Consider the following 22924-nt stretch of genomic DNA (forward strand, 5'->3'; position numbering starts at 1 on the left):
ACAGATTACTAGACTGATTAAATCTAGTTGCTCTCAGGCGCCTGGGAGTCCATCTCCCTTGGCAAACAAATCTTAACCACCTTAAACAAATCTTGACAAATCACCTTTTTGTTACACAGTCAATGACATCTTGGCCTGTTTGCTCCTTCACACTTGTGCCTCTCCAACTTTTTTTGACTATTTGCCTCTTCCAGGGGGGGTGGCCTCTGGGAAACATTAAAGTATATGTCAGCAGTGACGGGAATGAAAGGCGTGCAGAGATGTGTCCGGTGGGATCCAGATCCCGTGTCCTAATCACTTGCAGAGCCATTACAGTTTTAATAATGTATTTTTTCAGTTTGTCTTTAACTCATGTGAAAAGAAACAGGAGCGGCACTAACATTTTCTCTCCCAATAGTATTTGAAGGCAGAGTTTATGGCACTACAAATCACATGGTTGTGCCTTTAGCGTCTCCTAACAGCAATTTTGCAAATCCAGCCATTTCATTTAGGTAATTACAAGGCTTAAAAAATAATAAGAAAATAAAATAATAAGAAAAAAGCCACTTAAAGTCCATCGGATATTGGCCACACAACTGCTCCTACTTCACTCTGAAGGTGATGGCACCGCGCTTTAGAGAGCATTTTGAAGACAGATGCCGCAGCCAAGCAGTGGTAAAACCCACGCAGGGACTCCTGTGTCCCCGTGGCTGGACGTGGCTTCCCGAGCCCCACTGGGGCTGAATGTCTGCCCTCCAAAAACGCCCACTGCCCAGGACAAGAACGGCAGCATTTTAAGGAAGGATGCACCCAGTGAAAACAAATCCCCGCGGCGCCGTGGAGTGGGCTGGCGTAATCTGGCAGCAGGCATCAGGCAAAGTCCTCCCTGCCCCCAAGCTGGTGGTCGGTCGGTGGCGACCCTGGGCAGGCCAGCGAGGTTTAGGGGGGGTCGTGGACACACAAAGGAGCAGCCGCGAAACGCTGCAGCTCGCTGGATCTCAGAGCCCGGCCACTGGGCTGAGCGGCGGCGACAGCCACAGCACCTCTTCCCGGGCCCGTGGAAACTACTGCATTGGCAAAACGCTGCTGATTGATAATGTGCATGAGTACTCAGGTATGGGTACACGTCGGGAGGGAGGATCCTAGAGAAAGAAACCAGGAGAGGAGAGAGAGAGAATATGTGGTTCGCCCCAAGGTCAGGAAGTTGTCAAAATCCTCAAGTGAAGCGATCAATAGCAATTTTAAGCAGTCTGGGCCAGCCACTTTTTTTTTTTTTTTTTTTAAAGTCTACTTATGAGAATTGCTTTTGAATATTTATGTCTGGATTGCTTATTTGGAAGAAGTTACAGTTGCAGCTGCTCCCACTGGAGTGACAACAGTCTGGGCTGCCGTCTCCTAGAGACCTTAAGTTCCCACTCTAAAAGGTTTTTTTTTTTTTAAAGGGCTAGATTTGCCACACTGATTCAAAGCTTGCATGATTATGAAGAGTAATGAGATTTATTACTGCTTTAAAGAGCGGTGTAAGAAAACAGACAGACAGAACCACAGGGAACAGAGCGGGGCTGGTGATGCTGGAGAAAGGGCCTTTGGCAATTGCCGTGCTGGCTATGGCAGGAGGACCGGGAAGCCCGGGTGCTATATCTGCACGGGCAATACCTACATCTTCAAAATTGAAAAGAACAGAAATTCCACATTTATACAAATGATTTTGCAAAGTTACCACTTCCATTTGGCCGACAGAGCCAGAAGCATTAGGAAGATGGGTTTCACAGGAATGAAACAATAGGGGCCAATACTTTCATTCTTCACTGGCTTCTGATAACAAGACACCATCTTCATTAACGAACACAAGAAAAATTGAAGTTGTTGGCTGAAAGACACTGCATAACTTTTTTTTCCAACTGCTTTCTGTATGTTAGTTGAAAGAGATAACTACTTTTGTAGATACACTGTGCTCCCTCCCCCCCCCCCCCACAACAAAGCTGGAGAAAGGTGACACAAAAAAATACCTTTGACTGTTCTTCCGAATAAGGGTTTGGATTTATTTACGCATCAATTTTTAAGTCTTGTTGCTCAGACTGGCAGTTTAGTATATAAAAAGCTGCACACAATTCAAAATGACAGAAAATCACATGTATGTTCTACTGCAGAACTATGTAGTCATGCAATTAGACATTAGCAAGGTACATCTGTGAGGTGGCTGAAGTTAAGGCTGTATGTACAGTAAGTTTTGACAAATTGTTATTTTTATTGCTAAATTACTCTTAAATCAACATACAATTGATAACGTGTTGCCCAGAGATAATGAGGTTTACATTTAAAAACCAAAACAAGTCCCAGAGCACAAATAGCCCTGGACTTCTGAAACCCTCTGCATCATTTCAAAACAGTCTTTTACATGGAAAAAAAAAACCCTTTCCTACCAAACACAAACATACAAATGAAAAAGGTGGCTATTTTGACAATATTATTTTTGTGTTATCAACCTGACATCATTAGAGCCTCAATGCACAGCACATCAACTACTGTAATAGCGTAAACAAAGAATAACTCTCCATAAACAGGTATTTATATCAGAAAAGCAGAGATTTTTCTCAGGTGACAGTATTGCTCCACCAAAGTCTAAGAATTTTTTTCTGGATCAAACATCATAGTAGTTCAATATTTTGTCTTGAAGACAGATGCAAAGAAATCAGTAAGTTTTCACGAAATGTCTTTGCTGACCTTAATCGTTCCATGGTAACACAGCAGATTTAATATAGTTTTTTTTTTTTCTGTTCTTATCATTAACACATAATATTCCTTAAAATTCCTCTTAAATATCCTGATTTATCGTTTGCCCACCCCACAATGGCTGCATTTTTATTGGCTTTTCTGTGAATTGCCTTCCACACCTATCTGACATTACAGAAGAAGGGGAGCTTAGTCTCGAACAGGAATTATTTTTAACAAATGTATTAATAAATGATCTCTCTGCCATCAACCCCAAAGACAAGCACTTTAATATCTAAGCTGATAGGCTTTTTGCATGCAGGAAAATCTCCCCAACATTTTGTTACAAAACAGAGTTTCCTGATGTGCATCAAGTTGATATGCCACTGCCAAGGCTGGCAGCACAGAATAGCAATCAAATCCATTAATTTTGTTGGGAGCTGCTTACCAGAAATGTTACCTAGCAATTATAGTGAGAATTTTCTGTGAAACAACTTCTGTTTCTCAAAATGAGATTCTGAAAATCCCCCACTAACATTTCTGCAGAAATGCGTTATGGCTTGTCCAAATAGGACAATCTCATCTTTTCACACAAAAGCTTACAGAGCTTGTAATTTACTGCATTACTGTTTATTTTAATGACTGTTCTAGGCACTGACTTGGTATGGGTAAGAGGAGATTAATTTGTTATTAATGCATCTTGAAAGTTCACCCAATTTACACAAAGTAATGAAAAGCTTAATTTGAACTCTCAGCAGTTCCGGTTTCCCCCTATCTGAAGTTTGCATCACGTACTTTATCAAGTCCTCAAGAGGATGCTTCAGAGCAAAAAAAAAAAAAAAGATTAAGATGATCGGAGAAATCGTGTTCCCAATGTGCATCAAGGCTTTACTAATTAGAACTGCCTATCCCACATACCAAGGTGCAGTGACTGTAAAATTATGTGAAGTTGCATTGGCATGAGGCGCCTGTCAAAGCTCCTGGGGTGGGGTGGGGGGGCAGACCCTCCATGCAAACATGACTTCGGGGGAAGACCATGACGGGGCCAGAAAGGGGAGGAAGACAATAGCAAGAGCATCTCGGCTTACTTGGACAGCAAGATTTGGCAATCGGCGACATCTGATGTCAATGACACTCCTAAATTTGGAGGAGGAGGGACCAAAGAACAAAAATGAAAACCAAGAGCATATCAAGAAAACCTTACTGCAAGCAGCCCTCATTTGTGTGAACATTCACTTTAAAGATTGTCTGGATGAGTGAAGACTTCTCAATGTGTTTGTGAGATTAGTTCTTTAGGCATAAGGCAACATCTGACAATAAATCAACTTGTCAAGGCAGTAGGGTTTCCAAAACTGGGCATGAGGACCATTTTTTGTGAACCAGTATGATGCTCATTCTGTCATTGCTTTAGTTGCCTAAAAAGAACAATCACTGCTAAATATATTACGTATATTTAAATATATTTCACATGTTCCTAATGTTGCCTTTCCACTTAAGAAATAGTGGAATTGCCACAGAGATATTATTTAACCCCCAGCTGCAGAAGAGCTACTTTTGATCAAAAGGGGGAAGGAGACAACTCTGAAAGTAACACCTGAGACATTGCCGAGAAAAGAAAAGCATGAGATCCACTAACAAAGGTCGGTTTGAGAAGAGGAAAATAAAAGGCCTATGTTCAAACCCTTTTCTCCCCTTGAAACAAAAAGCCTCAGAAACTCAAAACTGACTGATTTAAAAACCAAAAAGCCCCCCCCCCGCCCCAAACCTAAGACAAAACCAGGTCCTTCTTCCCACTCAAGGCAGCTGATTTTTCAAACTACAAAGTGAATTGGCTATTAAAAAATACAGTCTCTATATGTTAGATATATTGTATATATGCATTCACTTGTGACAATGAAAATCCCCCAGACTTTTCAGCACATGGATACTGTGCCTTGGTCTCGTGCACATATGCAGTAAAATAAACTAATGACTAAAAGCATCATCTTATGTGACTTGTTGGGTAATGTTCATATAAATGAATGCAGACACAGTCTGTCACAGTAGCTTTTTCCCCAAATTACAGTGAACCAGATGGTGTTTAATATGTAAAGTGTGTGACACTTTCAAACATGCTGCTAGGGTCTGTTGTATAAAACTCTGTACATGGGTGGACCATATTTCGACCCTTTCTAATAATTCCTTTAAAAGGATCTGAAATGTTACTTGAGAGAAGACGACTGATTAAAGCTCAAGTCTTAACACAACTCTCACTTTAGGTGCTACACATGCACACACACATGAGCTAAAGAACTATAAGCATGGATGTAGATTTTTAAATAGCAAATTTATTTCCTTTTTGAGACAAAAGAACCATCCTGCTCTGCAAAGTAACTGACAAAGTAAGATTTATTATTGTTTGATTTTCACATTGCACTTGCTTAAATGAGATGGGTTTTCTGATGGATAAGCCCCGCAAATTGAAACTCAGCTCAGATTTTCTCTTCTTGTAGACCACTGTTTTATAATTAAATCTGCAAATCTTGGGGGTTTACTACCTCTTCTGCTAACACTAGCTCTCCCTGCTATAGTACAGAAATAATACTGCACATATACAAACCCATATTTGTGTAGACACACAGACACACTTTCAGAAATACAAGAAATTGTTGCAAGTGAAAGGTGTCATTTTAATTTATACTCCCCAGCGGGAACTTCAGTCAAGCAGTGTCCTGCCCACAAGCCTAATGGCAATTCTTCCGCGGCCTTCAGGTCAGGATGTAGTAGAACATATTCATGCAGCAAACAGATCTAAAGCATGGTAGGTGAAAGGAGGAAACTGTCAACCCTATTGCAAGATTGGTTGTAAAGCTCCTTAAAAATGCTTATTTAAATTAATTTTATGCTAACAAAAAATGACTGCTTTAAAGTGGCAAGTTTACATTATTTGTATTTTTTACCCAGCACGCTCTTTTATCAGTCTATTTTTAATATGGATGTTACATCCTAATATTTACAGAAAAGGAAAGTTCTAAAACAATAGGATATTTATTTGCATACAAATATTTACAGAAACATACTTAAAAAATTAAGTATTTGAAATTTAATTGATTTCACTTCAAAAAAGCTTCAAGCTTTTATGTTATAAAAACATACTGCCTTTACTATGCTCAAATTTAGTATTCAGATCTCTAGATTTTCTTATCAGGGCTTTCTTTTGTGCTTCATCAAATCGATTGACTTTGAGATCCTGGTCTCGGTCAAATGGCCTTCTTTCTTGAGGTTTGTTCTTTTCTTCAGATGCTTTGCTTTTTAGCTTTTTATGATGTATGTCCATGAGAGATTCTGACCTCCTTGACTCCTGGGAAAAAGGGAAGAAGGAGGAGGGAAAAAATATTATAAAATGTCAACAATATATAGAAAACACAAATAATCAAATGGGCCAAGAATTAGGAAGGCTAAGAATTCCAGAAAGCTTAGTAATTAGAAAACAGAATGGTAAATTTAATTTTGCATATACAGTGCAGAATAGTTCTGAGAAGCACAGGTAATCTTGTCTGTGTAGAGTAAGACACTGATAATTCAATTCCACTGATGTTAAAGATACCATATTATTTTGAAATCTTCACACACAGTAACAATAAAAATAACGTGAAGGAAATACGAAGATGCTCTGCCATGATTTGCAGAAACATAAGCTAAGACAACACGTCAGGAGAAAGATCTTAAAATACAGGCCCAGATTCTTATACACTTTTCCTAAGCAGCTGGTTTTGGTCACTGTTAGGGGCAGGAACAAATGAGACACCCTTTTGATCTTATTCTCACACAAAGTTATGTCTTTGATTTGCCCTCTTAAATTTTCAGTATTTATCTGCTGCCAGTCCACAAGACAAGGTCACAGGTGTGAACTAAAGCACACATTGAAGCATTTTGCCAAGTCAAGGACTCAGTTGTGTTGAATAAAAAGCATGATCCAGCCTAAAACCGATGTAAAACTTGCACTGACTTCACACAGGCACAGCATCATGTGGCCCCTCCTTTACTCAGATGAAGTGTATTTCTGTATCTCTGTGTAGTAAATTGCTCCAACTCTCAAACCATTGCAAACAAGCCAAAAGGCCAGTCCAAACCAATTCTCTCATCAGAGAGAAAAGATGAGCAGCTCCATCTTCTCTTATCTAGGAACACAGGACTTTTATTCTGAAAGGTTCATTTCCCATCACTCCCTGTTCAATCACTTATTTCACCAGACATAACAATAACAATCCATATATGACATAAAAAAAATGATTCCCATGGAAAACAGAAAATGGATAACACTTTTTCCTGATTTAACTGCATTGATGCAGACAGAATTGCACCAGAGAATAAATCTGTCACTAGCACTGCAGGAATTAACAGTAAGAAACCATTTTAAGAACTAAAGCTCTTTTCTATGAAAATATCCTCAATAAAAGTTAACAGAGAAAGGAAAAGGAAAGAAGAGACAAAAAATTTAATAGAAAAGAAAAAAAAACAGAAAAAAAGCCAATAAAGAACAAGCCAAGAAACTCTGTTCCTAAACAAAATGCCTTCTGCAATTTTGGAATAGAAGTCTGTTAACCTTAAAAACAATAAAAAGACATATATGTGTGTGTATATATATATATACTTGTGTGTGTATATATGTGTATATATATGTATGTTTTATTCTGGCAACAGAACAGAATAAATATATTCTACTACATCTATAATGGCAGTACAAACAGAAAATAGAGAGGAAATTTAAGGTAGCATACTAATAGCTCTGGATTTGCAAGTCCTGTAAATCAAGAGAGACATACGATTTAATGAACTACAAATAAATTATTAAAAGTGCCAGATAAACTCCAATCTTGTAATATAAGCCAAGGCTGTGATTTTCCAAGTTAATTACACTCTCAGGAGACCTGACTGTCTTCTGTAAGACTTCAAACCATAAATCAGGGGAGAACAGGAAGGAGCAGCTGTAAGGCAGGCAATAGACCACACACACTGGAGGATGGTGTGGACAGACAGAAAGGCAAGAGGGAATTTGATGTGGAATTCAAATTTTTTTTTGTGATCAACATCTGTCTGTGAAAATTAATTGTCTCTGCGGAGACTGAAAAAAACTTCATGTGACAATGCTGTTATAATGAGGCAGTTAGCTACAGAATTGCTCTGCTTAGTCCATTAAGCTTCTTTTTGGCTAATCTATATTTCACTCTAAAAATTAAACCTTTAGTGCCGTTTTCTTCTTCTTGGGATGTTGGTAATTCAGTGAAGCAAGCTAATGTTTGAACCGAGTTTGTCTGTGCAGCGACAATGTCCTGATGTGGGGATGCTTTAAGCAAAACAGCAACTGAAACTGCTATAGGAGAATGCATAGAAAACCCTATCCATACAAAAAACAATCCTAACGCCCTGTTTTCAGCAGCAGCTTAAGGACCCAATCCTGCTCTTGTTGAAGTCAGTGGGAAATGTTCTAATGACTAAACAGCAGTAGATTTGGGCCCTAAAAAGGAAGAATGTAGTGGTATCACCATGGAAACCAGCAGTGCTAGAAACGAGAACCAGAAAGAAAAGAGTGAAGAGTGAAGAATTAAAGGAAATTCGTGAAGAGGATGCATTCTGCTATTATACTTACATTGTATGAAGTCACCTGCTCAACAAGTCTCTTGTCTCTCCCAGACAATACAATTTCTTCATTATCCTTACTGGCTGACTTTTTTGCCTCTTCTCTTTCCTGATGAGTGGAAGCAAATTACATGTTATATTAATCAGAATGTCTGAAGTAAATAGCAAGGAAATCTACAGTTACTTTAATTAAATATGAAGGGTAGAGGCCACCAGATATTTTTTGCTCTGCTTGATAAGAGAAGAGACTGGACACACTGTATTTGGAAATTCAGTGAGCTGATACAGAGTGACTGGCTACTGCAAAAGACAGAGAGAAGAAAGAGAAAAATAAAAGAACAGCAATTTTAGTTAAAATGGTTATTTCCTCTCCTTTAGTCTGAATTCCTGAGTTTTGGTAATCTAAAGAGAAATCTGAAAAAAGCTTTCTCATTGAACAGCTCAGTGGATCTTTAGTTTGTTTTCACAGAACACTAACAACATATATACTGCCTGCATGTATACATGAATGAATAAATGCTCACTTTGGCTTTTCTCTCTCTGTCAGCTGCAGTATCTGTCCAAATGGATCTATCGCCTGATTTTTCATCAGCTCTTCTCTTGAATGTTCTTGGGCCAAACCCAAAACTTTTCAGTTCAGGTGGAAGCTCCGTCATCCATGATTCCCTGGTAACTTGCTTGGGTTCATCCTTTACAAAAGAAAGAAAGTGAAAAAATAGAAAAAAACAAATAACCCAAACTTGCCACCTGAATCTATTAACTTCCAGCAGAAATTATGGATTTTTTTTTTTTTTTTGTCTTAACAACAATTACAACCACTTAGAAAAACTGCAATAAAACTGCAGCTGGGTCCACATAGAAAAACTGTCAGGCATGGAAAAACACAAATACATCCACCAAAAAAATATTGAAAGAGAAAAATATCCAACTTACATTGTCTGCTGAAGTAAGTTTTTCTTTCATTCTCTGAGCTCTGCGTTCAAATTCTTTAGTTACATCAGACTCCACTGGTCCTTTTGCAGGCATTGGGCCTATAAGGTTGTCTTCCTCTTCACTACTATCTGTTACCTTCCAAAAATAAAATATTTCTCTCAATCATAGTGTTAAGACACTCAAGAAATACTTCAGCTTCATAGAATTAGAATGATTTTGTCTAGAAGAGCATAAAAATCTTACACAATGCATGTGCTAATCATACAACAAAAGCATAGATTACAACTCCATATTAGACCTGTTCTAGCAATTTAACATGGATATTCAGTCCCTGCATTTCCAAAAGCATCATCTCTTGTCCCCGAGGCAGGAATGCTAGTAAACACAGAAGCAGTACACAACAGGGTATTGCTACTTTATGCCGCTCTGCATGCGTTGCTGTAGCCTTAGTGGCAGTAGATAGATTAGAAACACACAAGCATACAACTTTGATAATCTGGGCTTCACCATCACTAGTGATGTTTGGATGCACCTCCACAATAAGGCTTGTGATTTCACACAGCAAGAGGAACTCCTGTCAACAGGGCTCAGATTCTGTATGGACACTAGGAAGACCAATAAGCAAGCCAGGGTAGAGGTGGCACATATGGAACGACATCCCTGGGTATAGTACCTGCTAGTCTAATCTCTTGGTTTTGTCATTCACTTCTTCAATCCCTTTTGACATTGCTTTCTAAACAGTTACGTTATTTGGAGAACTTCTGAAAAAGTTAAGTTTGAAACGGACTAAATATTAAGAAAACTCTTTCTGGATACAGGGTATTGTACAGAAGGCTCATAGGTCCCTCTGGGTTAAGAAGAGTAAAGGTGTAGAGGGCAGTAGAAGTGGACAGAATGCAGAAAAGGGGACACTGAGCAGTGCCTTGAAAGCAAGGGAGCCCGACATCTACAAAAATGAAAAGACAGCCTACAGCCTGAATGTGGGAGGTAAAGCAATGGGAGTAGGATGATAACGAGGTTGTAGAATCAGGCAGCACAGAGCATTGCTTGAGAATATGATGTGGTGGCAAATGTGTTTCAAGCAAAGGGTGGGGGAAAGGGGAGATTTGTTTCTGTTATGCTGAACTTCAGCTGTCAGGTGGACAACCTAACACCAGATGTGACATTACCAGGGAGGAGAACAAGAGTGCTGCGCAGTGCAAAACCAAAACTATGAACCTTCTGTGTAAAATAAGGCACCTGAGGCAAAGGTGATCCAGGGCCTACAGTAGAGAATTAGAGAACAAAGTACAGAATCCACCTAATGGAAGCATGAAAATGGAGGACAAGGGAAAGGAGGACAGCAGTAAAGGTACCTTGCAACACTGAGTTCAGTCCTTAATACTTAAGGCTGCTCATAGCTGGCATCCCACCACTGTAGAGGGATTTGGGCTAAGGAAGTCAGAAGACAGTAGGTGTGATATTAGTCATGTCATTCTTTTGTGTGCTGTCTGCTACAGAAACCGGTATGCCTTAATGACTGCTGCAAGCTAGCCAAGCCAGTTGACACCATCTGCTTTTAGGCCTTGGCAGAGGTAAGAACAGTGGAGAAGCAAACTTGCAAGTAGAAAGAGACACAGCTGGGTATAGCTGTGGACCACGAGGTATAAGAAGAGGCTTAACAAATGTAACAGCTGTATCCAATCTGAAAGGCTGAGCTGGATAAGAAATAACTGGCCATTTACAAACACTAATAATGCAAGTAGATAATAAGAATTTCTCTTGTCTTTTTGCTCTGAAACATTTACAGATTCAAATCTTCACATTAAACTACCACTGCTTTAACTTTTAGAGAATGAGGTGACCTCCTTCTCTCCCCTCTTTTTTTTTTTGAATGAATGAACAGGTGGTGAACAGGAAGAATTAACTTGAAAAAACAGCCTAATAAAACAATTCCCTCTCTCCACATACAAATAAACAAAAAATGCAAAGGTATAAGGCTTTCACAATAAATTGTAAAGCAGTTGAGGATGAAAGACAAAAAAAATTCCACACTGGGTTTTAATTGAAGAGGCATGTCTCATTGCCCTTCTCATTAGTGTTAAGTTCAATTCACTCCATTACCACCTGCCTCAAACCAGATACAATTAAACAAACATCAAAAAATAATGCCCCCTGTTTGAAGGAGAAATCAAAATAAAGTGAAGAGTCAACATGAAATAAGCTGCCTCTAAAGACGTACTGAAATACAAAATAATTAAACAATACTAAAACAAAGTAAGTAAACCCCAACAAATTATTGTATCAGATTCAAAGGTAAAAAAAGACAGGAGATTATCAGGAAGAGAAAAAAAAAAAAGAAAAAAAAGCTAAGTTCCATGAAACAAAGTTGATGTCAGAGATGAAGATCCGTATAGGAAAAAGATTCTTTTTTTTGTTTGTAAAATATATAAACAGCCCAATTTTGACATTCCTGTCTCAAGACATTTGTCATTATGATAAATTGCTTGATCGTTATTTGGAATTATAACATGACGAGCATCTTAAAAATGTCAGACAATCATTCTTGATGATAGATTATGACAACACTTGCTGTAGGAGGCAGGAGAATGATATACATCACAAGCACTAATCAAAAAAGTAAAGTTCCAGAGCAGCCTTTGTCTCATCCCTTCTTAGTATGTCCTATAGCACCTGGGAGTTAAACTAAAAAACAGTAAATATTTTAGAAATAAACAGAGTAACTACGGAAACAAATGATATTTTTTACATATTTAATTAATATTAATCAAATAGAATTAATATTTAGTTTATCATATCCTGAGAGTGATTCAGCTGCCTAACGGTGGTATCTAGTGTCATTTTGGATGTCCAGGGTATCTTGCCTGGCTTAGACATGCTGTTGCTCTGGAAGGATGCAAGTTTCTCTCAGATGCTTTGCCCTATCTGCCAGCCTTTTGCAGATGACCCACATCCCTCAGAATGCTACTGGATGCCCATGTTAGGGAGCTGAATCCTCCCCATACTTCCCACAGTACTTTAGTCACACATCTTACCCCTGAATGTTCTTTAGTAGTACAGGTATTATTTAGTAGCTAGGAATTAGATTATAGGGTCTCTACCTAGTACTTACACAACCTGATCAGAACAGTCAGACACCACAAACTGACAGGTGTGTCAGTGCCACTGTCCCCGATCCTGATGTGCCTTACCCCAAGGTACGGGCCTCATCTTGCTTGAGAAGATCAATTATTGACACTGTAGCATCATTCTTGATTGGATTCTTTTGAATAAATGTATTTAACACCTGCACTAACAAACATGTTAAGAAAGCGAAGTTTTGTTACATACTCAATCCTTTCCCCCATCAGTAAAGGGGTAAAAGCTTGAATAACAGCTAAATATTCACTCTAACAGGTTGCATTACTGCTTTAAAACCTTTAAATTTTGAACTTTGCCAAGACATTCACTTGGGAAGAACATGTCATACCAAAAGAAAGAATGGAAGAACATCGGGGAGAAGTACTCTGCAACTTGAGACACCTAGCTCTCTTGTGTACAGCCTGCAACATCCATTTAACAGCAAAATCACAACAAACCAGACTAGTCTTTTTCTTTTTAAAACTTATTTATGCTTCAGTATTTGACTCAAGCAAAAATGAGCCAGACACTTTCTGATCTAAAATTAGACTGCCATGCTAAAAAGTATGTCTAGTAGACTTTTTCAGGCTCCTACTTGTTTAAGCATTTCAGATAGCTTGTTCTAAAACAAGAGATGTCTGTTTCTACAAACCTGGGTACAGAATTCTGATGAAACGGAAGGTCCTATGGAATATTTGTTATTCCCAATGTCCTCTGAAGGTTTCCTAAAGCCAGGTGGTAATGCAGGACCTATAATGGGCCTCAAGGGGAAAAAAAAAAGTTTGTAAGTGAAAAAAGGAAGTAAAATAAGCAACATGGACAGTACATTAAATGACAGCCTTCTCTTGCTTGGTGCAGGAATAATTTTTAAATAGATTAACATAAAATTTTTGGTGAGAAGTGCGATTCCCTTCCCTCCCTGTGCCAAGTGTGCCCCCTCTGTGCATGTCATAGAAATCATCGAATTCACAAGAACAGTCTATCCCATTTTCAAGGAGGATCTCTGTAGATAGCTGGGAAGCAACAAAACTGGGAAAGTTGGAGCATGGGATCAAGAAAACCCACTTATTTCTTCCCAAGCTTCCTTTATCAGATTCAAGAGCAATGAAAGGTGGAAGGTCAAATACACCTTATTCTTTTGTCTAACAACAAAGGTGATTTTGCTATTCTTGCCCTTCACCACAGTTTCACAGTCCTTCAGTAAACAAAATCAGTGAACTGCTCTGATTTAAAATGTTTGTTTTTCCGTGGGGCAGGGAAGACAGAAGAGGAAACAGAGACAGGTTTTGAAATCCCAGTTAACTTCATTGATTTGATTTACATAGCAACTCTGCAAGGAGTATGACAAGTCAATTGGTTCCAGGGACAGAGAAAGGCAAGGATCTCTTTTCAGGGGTAAAAACAGTTTAAAGTGTACATTGAACTGCACTTACAGTATTGAAAAGACTCTTGTATACAAGATCCTCTTTTAATAGTCCACCATACTCTTCAAAGGTTAATAAAAGCTAATAAAACCTTGAAGAATCATCCCCTGAAGAATATCTAAGTGACAGCATCCTTAGAGTGTATCAGATGGAGACTTTATTTATTATGATCTCCAGTCTCTGAGCTTTTGGGCAATCAAACGTAACACAACATAAATTGAATTATTCTAATTACATTCTTTTATTAAATCCAATATAATCTAATCATCACAGCCCTGCAGTAGTGATGTGTTTGTCAGGATTTGAAGGGGGAAAAGAAAAAAGAAGGAAGTCTTGCCAGAAAGATACTAGTAGAGAGAATTTAGCTAACCACAGAGAGGCACAAGCACATGTGAGCTCAGGCCAGGAGAGGGGCACTGGTGAGGTTTCAAACCCAGGCAAGAAGTCTGGGATAAATCTGAAACTTCACCTCCACCTAGCTGCTGGCAGAGAGAAACCACCTTTACTTTCCTCCCTTTCTTTCCAACTACTTTCTTGTTAAAACCATGTTTTAGGTTTTCAATATAATTTGAAGAGTTTGAATGTAAACCCTTACAGACACGGCAAAAAGAATCCTTTATTTTAGTATACAGGCACCTTTATTTTGTGGGTAAAGAGATTTAAACCAAACTATAAATAAAGCTTTCTACTGAGACACATCAGAACATCTACATTGTGCCCTATATCTGTGCAACTTGTGAAAAAGAGCAGATATTAAATACCTTGCCTTGCTTCTGTCACAGCTCAAAGGCTCTTCCAAGGAACAGAAAAATGGTTCCTATACTCATCCTTCCCACACTCTTCATTTCTATGCTCTTCTTCCACATGAATAACCCTGTTGCTCAGATCTTTCCTCAGCAGCACAGAGCTGACATGATTCTTGACAGTTTCCTGAATGTCTAAAGGCTCTCTGACCAGACGAAGTGAATGTAAATGAAAACGTGTTAAATGCATTTTGCTGCTGTTGGCAAACTTCAGCACCTATGTACATATGCACTTAGAAATAAAACCTTTTCAGGAATTAAGCTTTCATTTAATGTATGCTGGATTTCATATATGGTAAAGAAAGCTTTCTTGTTGTTCGACTTTAAGTTCTCACTAATGCAGGATGTGCATTTCAGCATTCTTCTGATGTTTAACTTCAGCATTTTAAGGTAATGCTCGTTCTTCATCTTGATGTATAAATATTTCCGGAAAACTTAGGAATACTCCACTTTTGCCTAACTTTGGTAAAAAGCAATATTCTTTCCAAAGTTGAAGGAAATCTGCTCACATAGGCATTTTATGCTGGAATGATTTAAACATTTTTTAAAAAGCTGCAAATTGCCACGTGAGCTGCTCTTGATTATGAATATTTGCTTTGACAAGCCTGGAAAAGATGTAACTGAGAACAAAAGCTTTTCTAAAAGAACAAGCATGTCACACAGAGCTCACAAACATTATGTCCATACATTGAAACAAACAGTCTTACATTTGTTTCAATTATTCATGGCTAGATTGTCAGCTGTTAATCCACTCAATGCTATGGGCAACGCAGTGGAGAGACAGCTAACAGGATTGTGTCCATGCCCTGCACAGCTTATGCTCCTCAGTGTGCCAGTGTAACTAGACTGCCAGGTGTATGGGGGTGGAAGACAGACAAGGCTCTTCCCACACATTTCACCTTTTCCACCTATTCAGGGATATGGGCTGTGTGCAAAACAGCTCTGCACAATCCGCTTTTCCAGTGCGTGCCAGGCACAGTTGTATGATGAGCTAAGGCAAAGGAACTATCAGGAACCTTTTATTGTTTGAATCCCTCATACCTGCACACAACACCAAACAGACTCTTGCCCTCTGAATTTAAGTGCAAGTTATCCACCATTTTAGAAATAAACTGCTACATAGAAATAAAAGTTGGATGAACATTCAAAAGACTAAGATTACATGATGGGAGAGCACCTGTATTACTGCTCATCTCTCTAACCTTCAGACTACAAGTTACCTTTTCTATCCTCTTTCCCTTTGCATACTTTGACTTCACAACTTACCACAGCAGTATTCATGTCAAAATCAAGAAGGCAAGAAGGCTCCCTCACCTAATGCCAAAAGCTACAGGCATTTATTTATTTTGCTTTATTAGAGATTATATTATTTTTTAGTGATATCCCACATTTTGGGGAAATATTGAGCACAGCTTAACAACAAATTGGCTCACCTTCCTAGAACTGACAACTCATATGTGATAGGTAGGTATTGATTTATTTTATCTATCAGCTCTCTATTGCTCTGAGGAAGAGAACTGTGATCAAGAAACTCAACAATCTTTCATCAATGAGTCTTCCCTTGGAAGTAGTGATTTCAGTACGGACTATCATTTACACAAGGAAGTGCAAAGATTGATGCAAAGACTAGGAGGATGAGAGACATGGTTAATTTATGAATGGAATTCATAATTAGTTTTCTTTATAGGTATTTTATAATTGCGTACAATCAAATGGAAAGCTTTCTGATAGAGGCTATAAATAACACTTATTTGTTTAGACATGACAACTTGCTTTCTAGAAACCTACAGGATTCAGATTAGCTTTCTACCTGCAGACATGTAAACAATAATCCTCAGTGCATTAGCAAAGCAACAACTCCAACGCTCTGCATTGTATTATGTCACACAAAAGCTAAATGCCCTACTCTCTCCCCAGCCAGAATGAACTACATAAATACGGGTCCTTGTACCTATAGTTTGTTTTTCCTGCGCTTTTTTTGAGATATCATAAGAAACAGAAGTTGTTTGACATTCAAAATATAAATCAGACAATTTACATTATTTTTCCTTTTCCTCTCCAACCTTCCAAACAGTACTAGGAGGAATCTGCATTCTGTTTCAAGGGAACGCTGTTCTCGTTCTCAAAATATGCAGGAAGGAATTCTAATCACCTAAATCTCAAGTGCACAATTGAATTGTTCTGTAATAGTGACACAAAATATTTTAGCTTAAATAATTGTGTTTTAAGGAAACAATCCTGAGTATTACTCCATTTTAATCACCTCTCTGGAGAATCATCTTGTTTTTTAAAACCAGGAGGAAGAGCAGGTCCAAAAAATCCATCATCATCATCTTCCTGAATTCTTTTTGGCTTTCTGCAAATACAAAGATTTCACTTAATAATTATCTTGACATACAAGGCAATTATCTACATTTTAAAAAGGAAAAAAAAAAACATAAAAATGATTTCAGACAGTCTTATGTACTAAATATCTCGCTGTTTCCAAGGAAACAGTGCAAAAGGATCCAAAATAATTTGGAACAATTAAAAATTTGGTAGCATAAGCCTCACTCCAAAAATGCTCTGACATTTAAAAAATATTAAGAGTGCTTTTGCTGTAGAAAGAAGAGTAGTATAATGTTGAAATACCATTTTCTATTCACAAAGTAATTTTATATTCAGCACACTCTACACTTTTGTACACTGCCTGCTTTTTGACTAGTAGTTTTCCCAAACCAATTCTACTAAGACTGAAAAATTGGCGGATAAGGGAACAGGAGAAAAGTCATTAATATGTACTCCAACACTCATCAAGACAGCGTAATGTCCTTCAAGATCCTTACATAAGACCTAATACAAACACACACAAGTTCTTAACGCAGCAATTGTGAGTAATCAATTCCACTAAATTAGGATATGTAAAGACTCCTGTTATTTGCTAAACAATTCAAGTCTTTCATCACAGTTGACTTAGTCGAATATATAAACTCATGCCCACGAGTTCTTATGTTCTTATGACCTTGGTGCAAAGTAGTACAGCACACACAGGGCCAAATTCAAGCAACATTTATATGCTTTATAAGTGGTGTCTGTCCTCAGTATACACAATCAAAACATTAAGGAATTTTTTAGTCTAATTGGAGAACTGAACTGAAAGATGAACATATAAAAATTGGATTGTCCTACATAACCTAATTCCACCCAAAGGAGTCACACAGGTCAACTGAACATTCTTGGCCCAGAAGAACATGGGGAAGACATCATCACGTTTTACTCAGGTACAGGGTTTGCCTTTTTATTTGTATGCTATTGTCTCCTTCTCATATTTTATAGAGATACACTTCAATTCCAACTTCTGCGTAATTTTATGATGTAAATACATGAAAGACCTAAGAACATACTAACTTGGGTGTTGGAACTCCTTCTGACTCCTCTTCGGAATCTCTGTCTGCCTCTCTGGGCAGAGGAAGAGACTCTGAATCATCATCACTCTCAGGTGTTTCTGAGCTACAGCTGCTTTTATAGCCCGGAGGCAGCGCTGGTCCTGCAACTGAACACCGAGAGTTATTTGGGACATTTTATTAAACATTTCAAATGAGTATTACCCATCTTGGTATTCCCAAAACACAAATCTACCTGGAATTCAATCATTACTATGTCTAGCATTTAGAGAAGATATCTAAACAAACTCCTAGTTATTAAATGATTTTATTCAGCACCATACTGCCATGAACAGCCCCTGTATAGTACCGTAGTACATTATTAATACATTATCACACTAGTTACCTTCTGTACATTAGTTATCTTCTGGTACAGCAGCAGAAAGGCCTGCTTTGTCTAACAACTGATTTAAAATGTATATGGTATAGATTGGTATATTAAAAAGAAACAATTACATTAATCAAGCATTTGAAGCTTATTACTGAAGAATCACATCATTTGTCATACACAGAATGGGAGGCCATAGATTAGTGCAATCTAATTGCCATCCTGCTTTAGAAACGGTTTAGCAATTAAGGTTATTTCCAGTTCAGCTAAGCGTGAATAGCAGGCACGGACTTAAATACTCTGCTGAATAAGGGATGATTTAGGCATTCAGACTTCAAAGAATCACTGCTGTCGGAAGACCTAGGTGGTGGATGGAGCTCTCCTCATATGCAACCAACCTTTCACTCTCTGGAGTAGTGAGATACCCTAGCAAAGGACAAATTCAGAGACTAACACTTGTAATGGGCGCGAGCCGGCTCTGCCATTGTCCTCATCAGCATGCACAGTTATGGTATGACTCACTCCCTTGGAAATAGTACCACATATATTGAGTCCAGAAGTAGTTTAACCACATTCATGTGGCACTGAACCTAATAATAAATGCCCCCCAAACAAGAAACTTGATACAGATACCCTCCCTGGCTCAGCACAGAGCTAGCTGGAGTAAGGAAAGACCTGCAATTGTCCCAAGCTAAGAAGCCTTCCCAAATGCAGGTTATAGCATGCAGAGACAGCATAGTTTATACACAGCATGAATAACCTACCCATATAATAGATCTGATTGTACTGGTAATTTAACTTTCTGCAACACAGATGCCATGCCTCCTTTTAAGATTTCAAACATTGATTCCAAGAGTGACAGGACAGGAAGATGTTTGGTGGGGAAACAGCATTGTTAACTTATGAATAGTCAAGGGCTAGATGAAAAGATGAGATGCAATAAAATTACATAAATGAAGGGTAACAGGAAATTACATCTCCAGTTAAAGAACTACGACCTTTTTGATGGTGCAAAATAAACTAAATTTAGATTAAAGTTCCATTTTTAGCTGACAAAGGCTAGCAGAAATTGAGACCTTCAAATGAGCTTTATGAAGCTTTTATCTGTCTTTAATGCAAGACACAGAACAAAGGCAAATTATGCGGCATCACAGACAGATAGGCTGCTTATTTTGGTTCTGTTTTAATGAGAGTAACTTTAATCAGGACATGCAAATGCATTTCAGCACCAAGGAGGAAAAAAAAAGAAAACAATCTGTAACAGTAAGTTCAAGATGAGAGGGAACCAACAGATGAATGATAAATAGGAGTGCAGGCTACTACCAGGAAGCCTCCAATTCTGGTTTGAGAATCACCTTCACACACAAGGTGCTTTTTAATTTTTTTAATTAATTTATTTATTTTTAAATCAACCACTTTCTCTCACCCACTGGTACCCTGATATCCTGAAAGAGGAACTTCATTTGCTCTGAATGCAGAGAGGATAAGAGAAAAGTATTTGGGGTGAAAGGAGCAACCTGAAATGCAGTCTGATGAGTCTGATACCACAGAGGAAGAGAGAAATTGGGAGTGGCTATGTGAGCTGGAAAGAAGAAGTAAAAGCAAAACAATTTAAGAAAGGAAACTGGTCTCCCAGACACTTCCTCTAGCATCAGTGCCAGTGTACATGTTTTCTGTCTCATGATTTTTTCACACTACTCCCTCCATTATGCTGGTACAACTGTTTTGTTGACTGTGCAATAAATTGGATCAGGAAACTTATCAGGCATAAAAATAACACCGAAAAAAAGCAGCACTCCCCTGAAAGAACTGTTTGTTCATGGAATTACAGCCTAAGCAGGACATCCAGAAACAAAGGGAAGACAGACAAGGACTGGTCCTGATAAAGATACCATCAGTTTTCTGATGCCAGCAAAGCACGTTGATATCCCCTGGCAAGGTCAGTTTGAGCTCCCTCTAGTGATGATCTACGGGGAGGACAGTAACTGGTCCTTTTCCTTAGTTATTCCATTATCTCTAGAGGCTGAGATGCACAAGAAGATGAACCAACCCAGATTCTAACTCTGCTCATGATTCACAGCTTCAAACACCACATGCGAACCACAACGTGACGCCACAAGCTGAAACTACTAGTTCTTGATTTTTTTTAAATAAGAAAAAGGCAAGAAATCACATGCTAAAAATTACAACTACTAATGGAAGCTGTATCTTACCCATATAAGACAACAAGAACATAAATTTAAGAACAGATCAACAGACACGTTTTCTTTCATTTCCTACATCTAACATGGTAATATCATGTCAAAGATGGATGACATTAACAAATGGTTATCTTTAGTCTAACATTTATAGTACTGAAAGAAAACTTTTGGATGCAATACTCAGAACAGCTGCCCAAAGTTCTACTTTGTTGTTGTTTTTGGGAGATGAATACTAAGAAAGAAGCCTAAAACAGAAGTGGTTTTAGCAACAAACAAAGAGCAGCTCAAATATCAGTGAGACCATAAGAAAAAAAAAAGAAAACATAGAAAAAAAACTGTTTAGCTCTGGTTAAAAGAGTCAAAAGATCAAGTATCTCTTAGAATACAAGAGGCAATATTTATTGAACACATTTTAGGCCAACTTGTCTCAAGACCCACTAAGCATCACACAGTGCAGAAGATGCTTAGTTACATGGTAGCCTCACTGTGTGATTTGGCCACTCAGAACCTCCATTTGCAGGGCTTCATCTGGAGCTGTGCTTCTACATAGCAAAGCATGTTACAGCCAAGTGCTCACACCTCTTCTTCACTCTACTCTTCCCCTTCTACACTGCAGCAATCTGCCTCCTGTGTTGAGTGGATACAACTATTTATGGAAACAGACTGACTGGGATCCAGGAACTGGTCAAACTTAATAGTTACAAAACTTTTTGCTGCTTTTAATTGTTTAATTTTTATTTTTTTAAGGCAAATCAGTTCCTTTGCTCACTTCACAGAGAAATACTCAAGTAGCTGTGCCAGCACAACTGTGATGTTCACAGGGACAAAATGTGAACAAAATAGGTTGAATGTCTTATATCAGATATTGCCAAAACACCATGAAGCCATGTCCTAATGATAATTTTAAATTATTTTGTTAAATGGATTCAAATACAATTTGTAACATATATCAATTAATTAAGAGAAGGTAAATAGGTGATCAGCACAAATACATCACGAGTAAGAAAGACTGCATCAGCTCTAGCAGTCGTGTAGACAGACAGTCGTGTTCAGCACACATCCAAGTCACAGACAAGCAGCAGGCATCTGGAGCTTGGTGTTGCTATGGTGGCAGTTAAGGCAAGCAGCTTGGCTCTCTCTTCCTATTGCTCCCTCTACTGGATTAGAAACCGAGAAGAGCAGACAGACACAGTAAACCTTTTCCCATCAGAGCTGTTGTGTTTTGAATAACCAGATGACCCCTGAAACACAGCCAGAAACTGAACATACACAATAGTGGTCAGAGCTCCGACTGAGGATAGACACTGTTCAGGCTCAAATTGCTACCGCTATAGATATTGTTGATACTGAAAATAAGAGTGTCAGTGAGAGAAACTGAGCTCCAAAGCAGAATAGCCAACAACCTAGCTGGTCTCAGGTGGGATAGAAAATCACTTCCTATGTGACTGCTAACATTAGAAACGTCAGCAGATCAGGCATCACAACCTCACTGCTTCTGACCACAAGTCACAGTCCTATGTCCTGAAAAAGGTTGACCGAATTTTCAAAAAATATTTTGGTTCGGCAAAGGAAAAGATGCTGCAAAAACCTAACTGTCAACACCACTTTCATTCTCCCCACTAACTTTATAACCTGAAGCTACTGTAGAACACATCACCAAAAAGCAGATATAGGAACTGAAAAATAAAAATAAAAACCAAATTAGTTCAACCATTTTTTAAAACAGACTTGAGATGGTTTCATATCTGCACGATCCAGTCACATGAATTCTTTTCTAAAGAAGTCACTATAAAAACTACCCGTGCAGGTTAGCTTCCTCCAGGTTTCACAGTGGTGGCACATGGAGCTTTAAAAAACTCACTGCAGACGTGCCACAGCTGTCACACCACCCTCTCCGACACGCACAAACCGCTCTCGAGCCCGCGGCGAAGTTTTCTACGACACCGCCCGTTTTTTCACCACAGGAGCGCAGGCCCGGCTTAAGGCCCCCTGACCCTCCCTGAGGAGAAGCCGCGCTGCCCGTGAAGCAGCGCCCTCGCGGCCGCACGGCGGGGCCGCCCCGGGGCGGGGAGAGCCGTTGGCGGGGGCGGGGCGGGCGGGGAGAGCCGTTGGCGGGGGGCGGGGCGCCCCGCGAGCCGCCGCGCGCTCGCGCCCTCACCCTGGCTGAAGTCCTCATCCGGGTCCGCCTCGGCGCGGCGCGGGAAGCCCGGCGGCAGCGCGGGGCCGATGAGCTCGCGCGCCATGGCCGGGCGGCGGCGGGCAGCGCGCATGCGCGCGGGGGGCCGGGCGCCCCCTTCGAAGATGCTTCTTCCTCACCCTCGCCACCTCTCCGCCGCACTTCCGGCGCGTCCTGATGACGCACTCAAACGGCGCCGCAGCGGGT

General features: G+C 39.2%; 1 protein-coding gene across 2 annotated transcripts; it reads right to left on the bottom strand.

Moving 5' to 3' along the window:
• Window positions 1-4998: 4998 nt before the first annotated feature.
• Window positions 4999-22822, bottom strand: GPALPP1 (GPALPP motifs containing 1). 2 transcript variants are annotated; one of them, XM_067292348.1, is made up of 8 exons: window positions 22700-22822; window positions 17978-18122; window positions 16854-16946; window positions 13016-13124; window positions 9244-9378; window positions 8835-8999; window positions 8321-8419; window positions 4999-6031 (listed from the first exon to the last, which is right to left on the bottom strand). In XM_067292348.1, exons 1-8 carry the CDS (start codon window positions 22809-22811, stop codon window positions 5813-5815), a joined length of 1077 nt encoding a protein of 358 aa, XP_067148449.1. In that variant the 5' UTR covers window positions 22812-22822; the 3' UTR covers window positions 4999-5812. The 2 variants fall into 2 exon arrangements, with proteins under 2 accessions (XP_067148449.1, XP_013803868.1); XM_013948414.2 differs by lacking the exon at window positions 22700-22822 and adding an exon at window positions 22341-22396.
• Window positions 22823-22924: the final 102 nt, after the last annotated feature.

Source organism: Apteryx mantelli, chromosome 1 (genome assembly GCF_036417845.1).
Source record: "Apteryx mantelli isolate bAptMan1 chromosome 1, bAptMan1.hap1, whole genome shotgun sequence".
In the NCBI taxonomy this organism is placed as follows: Eukaryota; Metazoa; Chordata; class Aves; order Apterygiformes; family Apterygidae; genus Apteryx; species Apteryx mantelli.

Bases quoted from the DNA above. Each gene is read 5' to 3' on its own strand.
- GPALPP1 (XM_067292348.1), bottom strand. From the start codon at position 22,811: ATGCGCGCTGCCCGCCGCCGCCCGGCCATGGCGCGCGAGCTCATCGGC. The intron at 13,125-16,853 runs GTGATTAAAATG...TTTCCCCTTGAG, and splicing joins CAAGATGATTCTCCAGAGAG to GCCCATTATAGGTCCTGCAT. The intron at 6,032-8,320 runs GTAAGTATAATA...CCTTTTTCCCAG, and splicing joins AGCAGGTGACTTCATACAAT to GAGTCAAGGAGGTCAGAATC.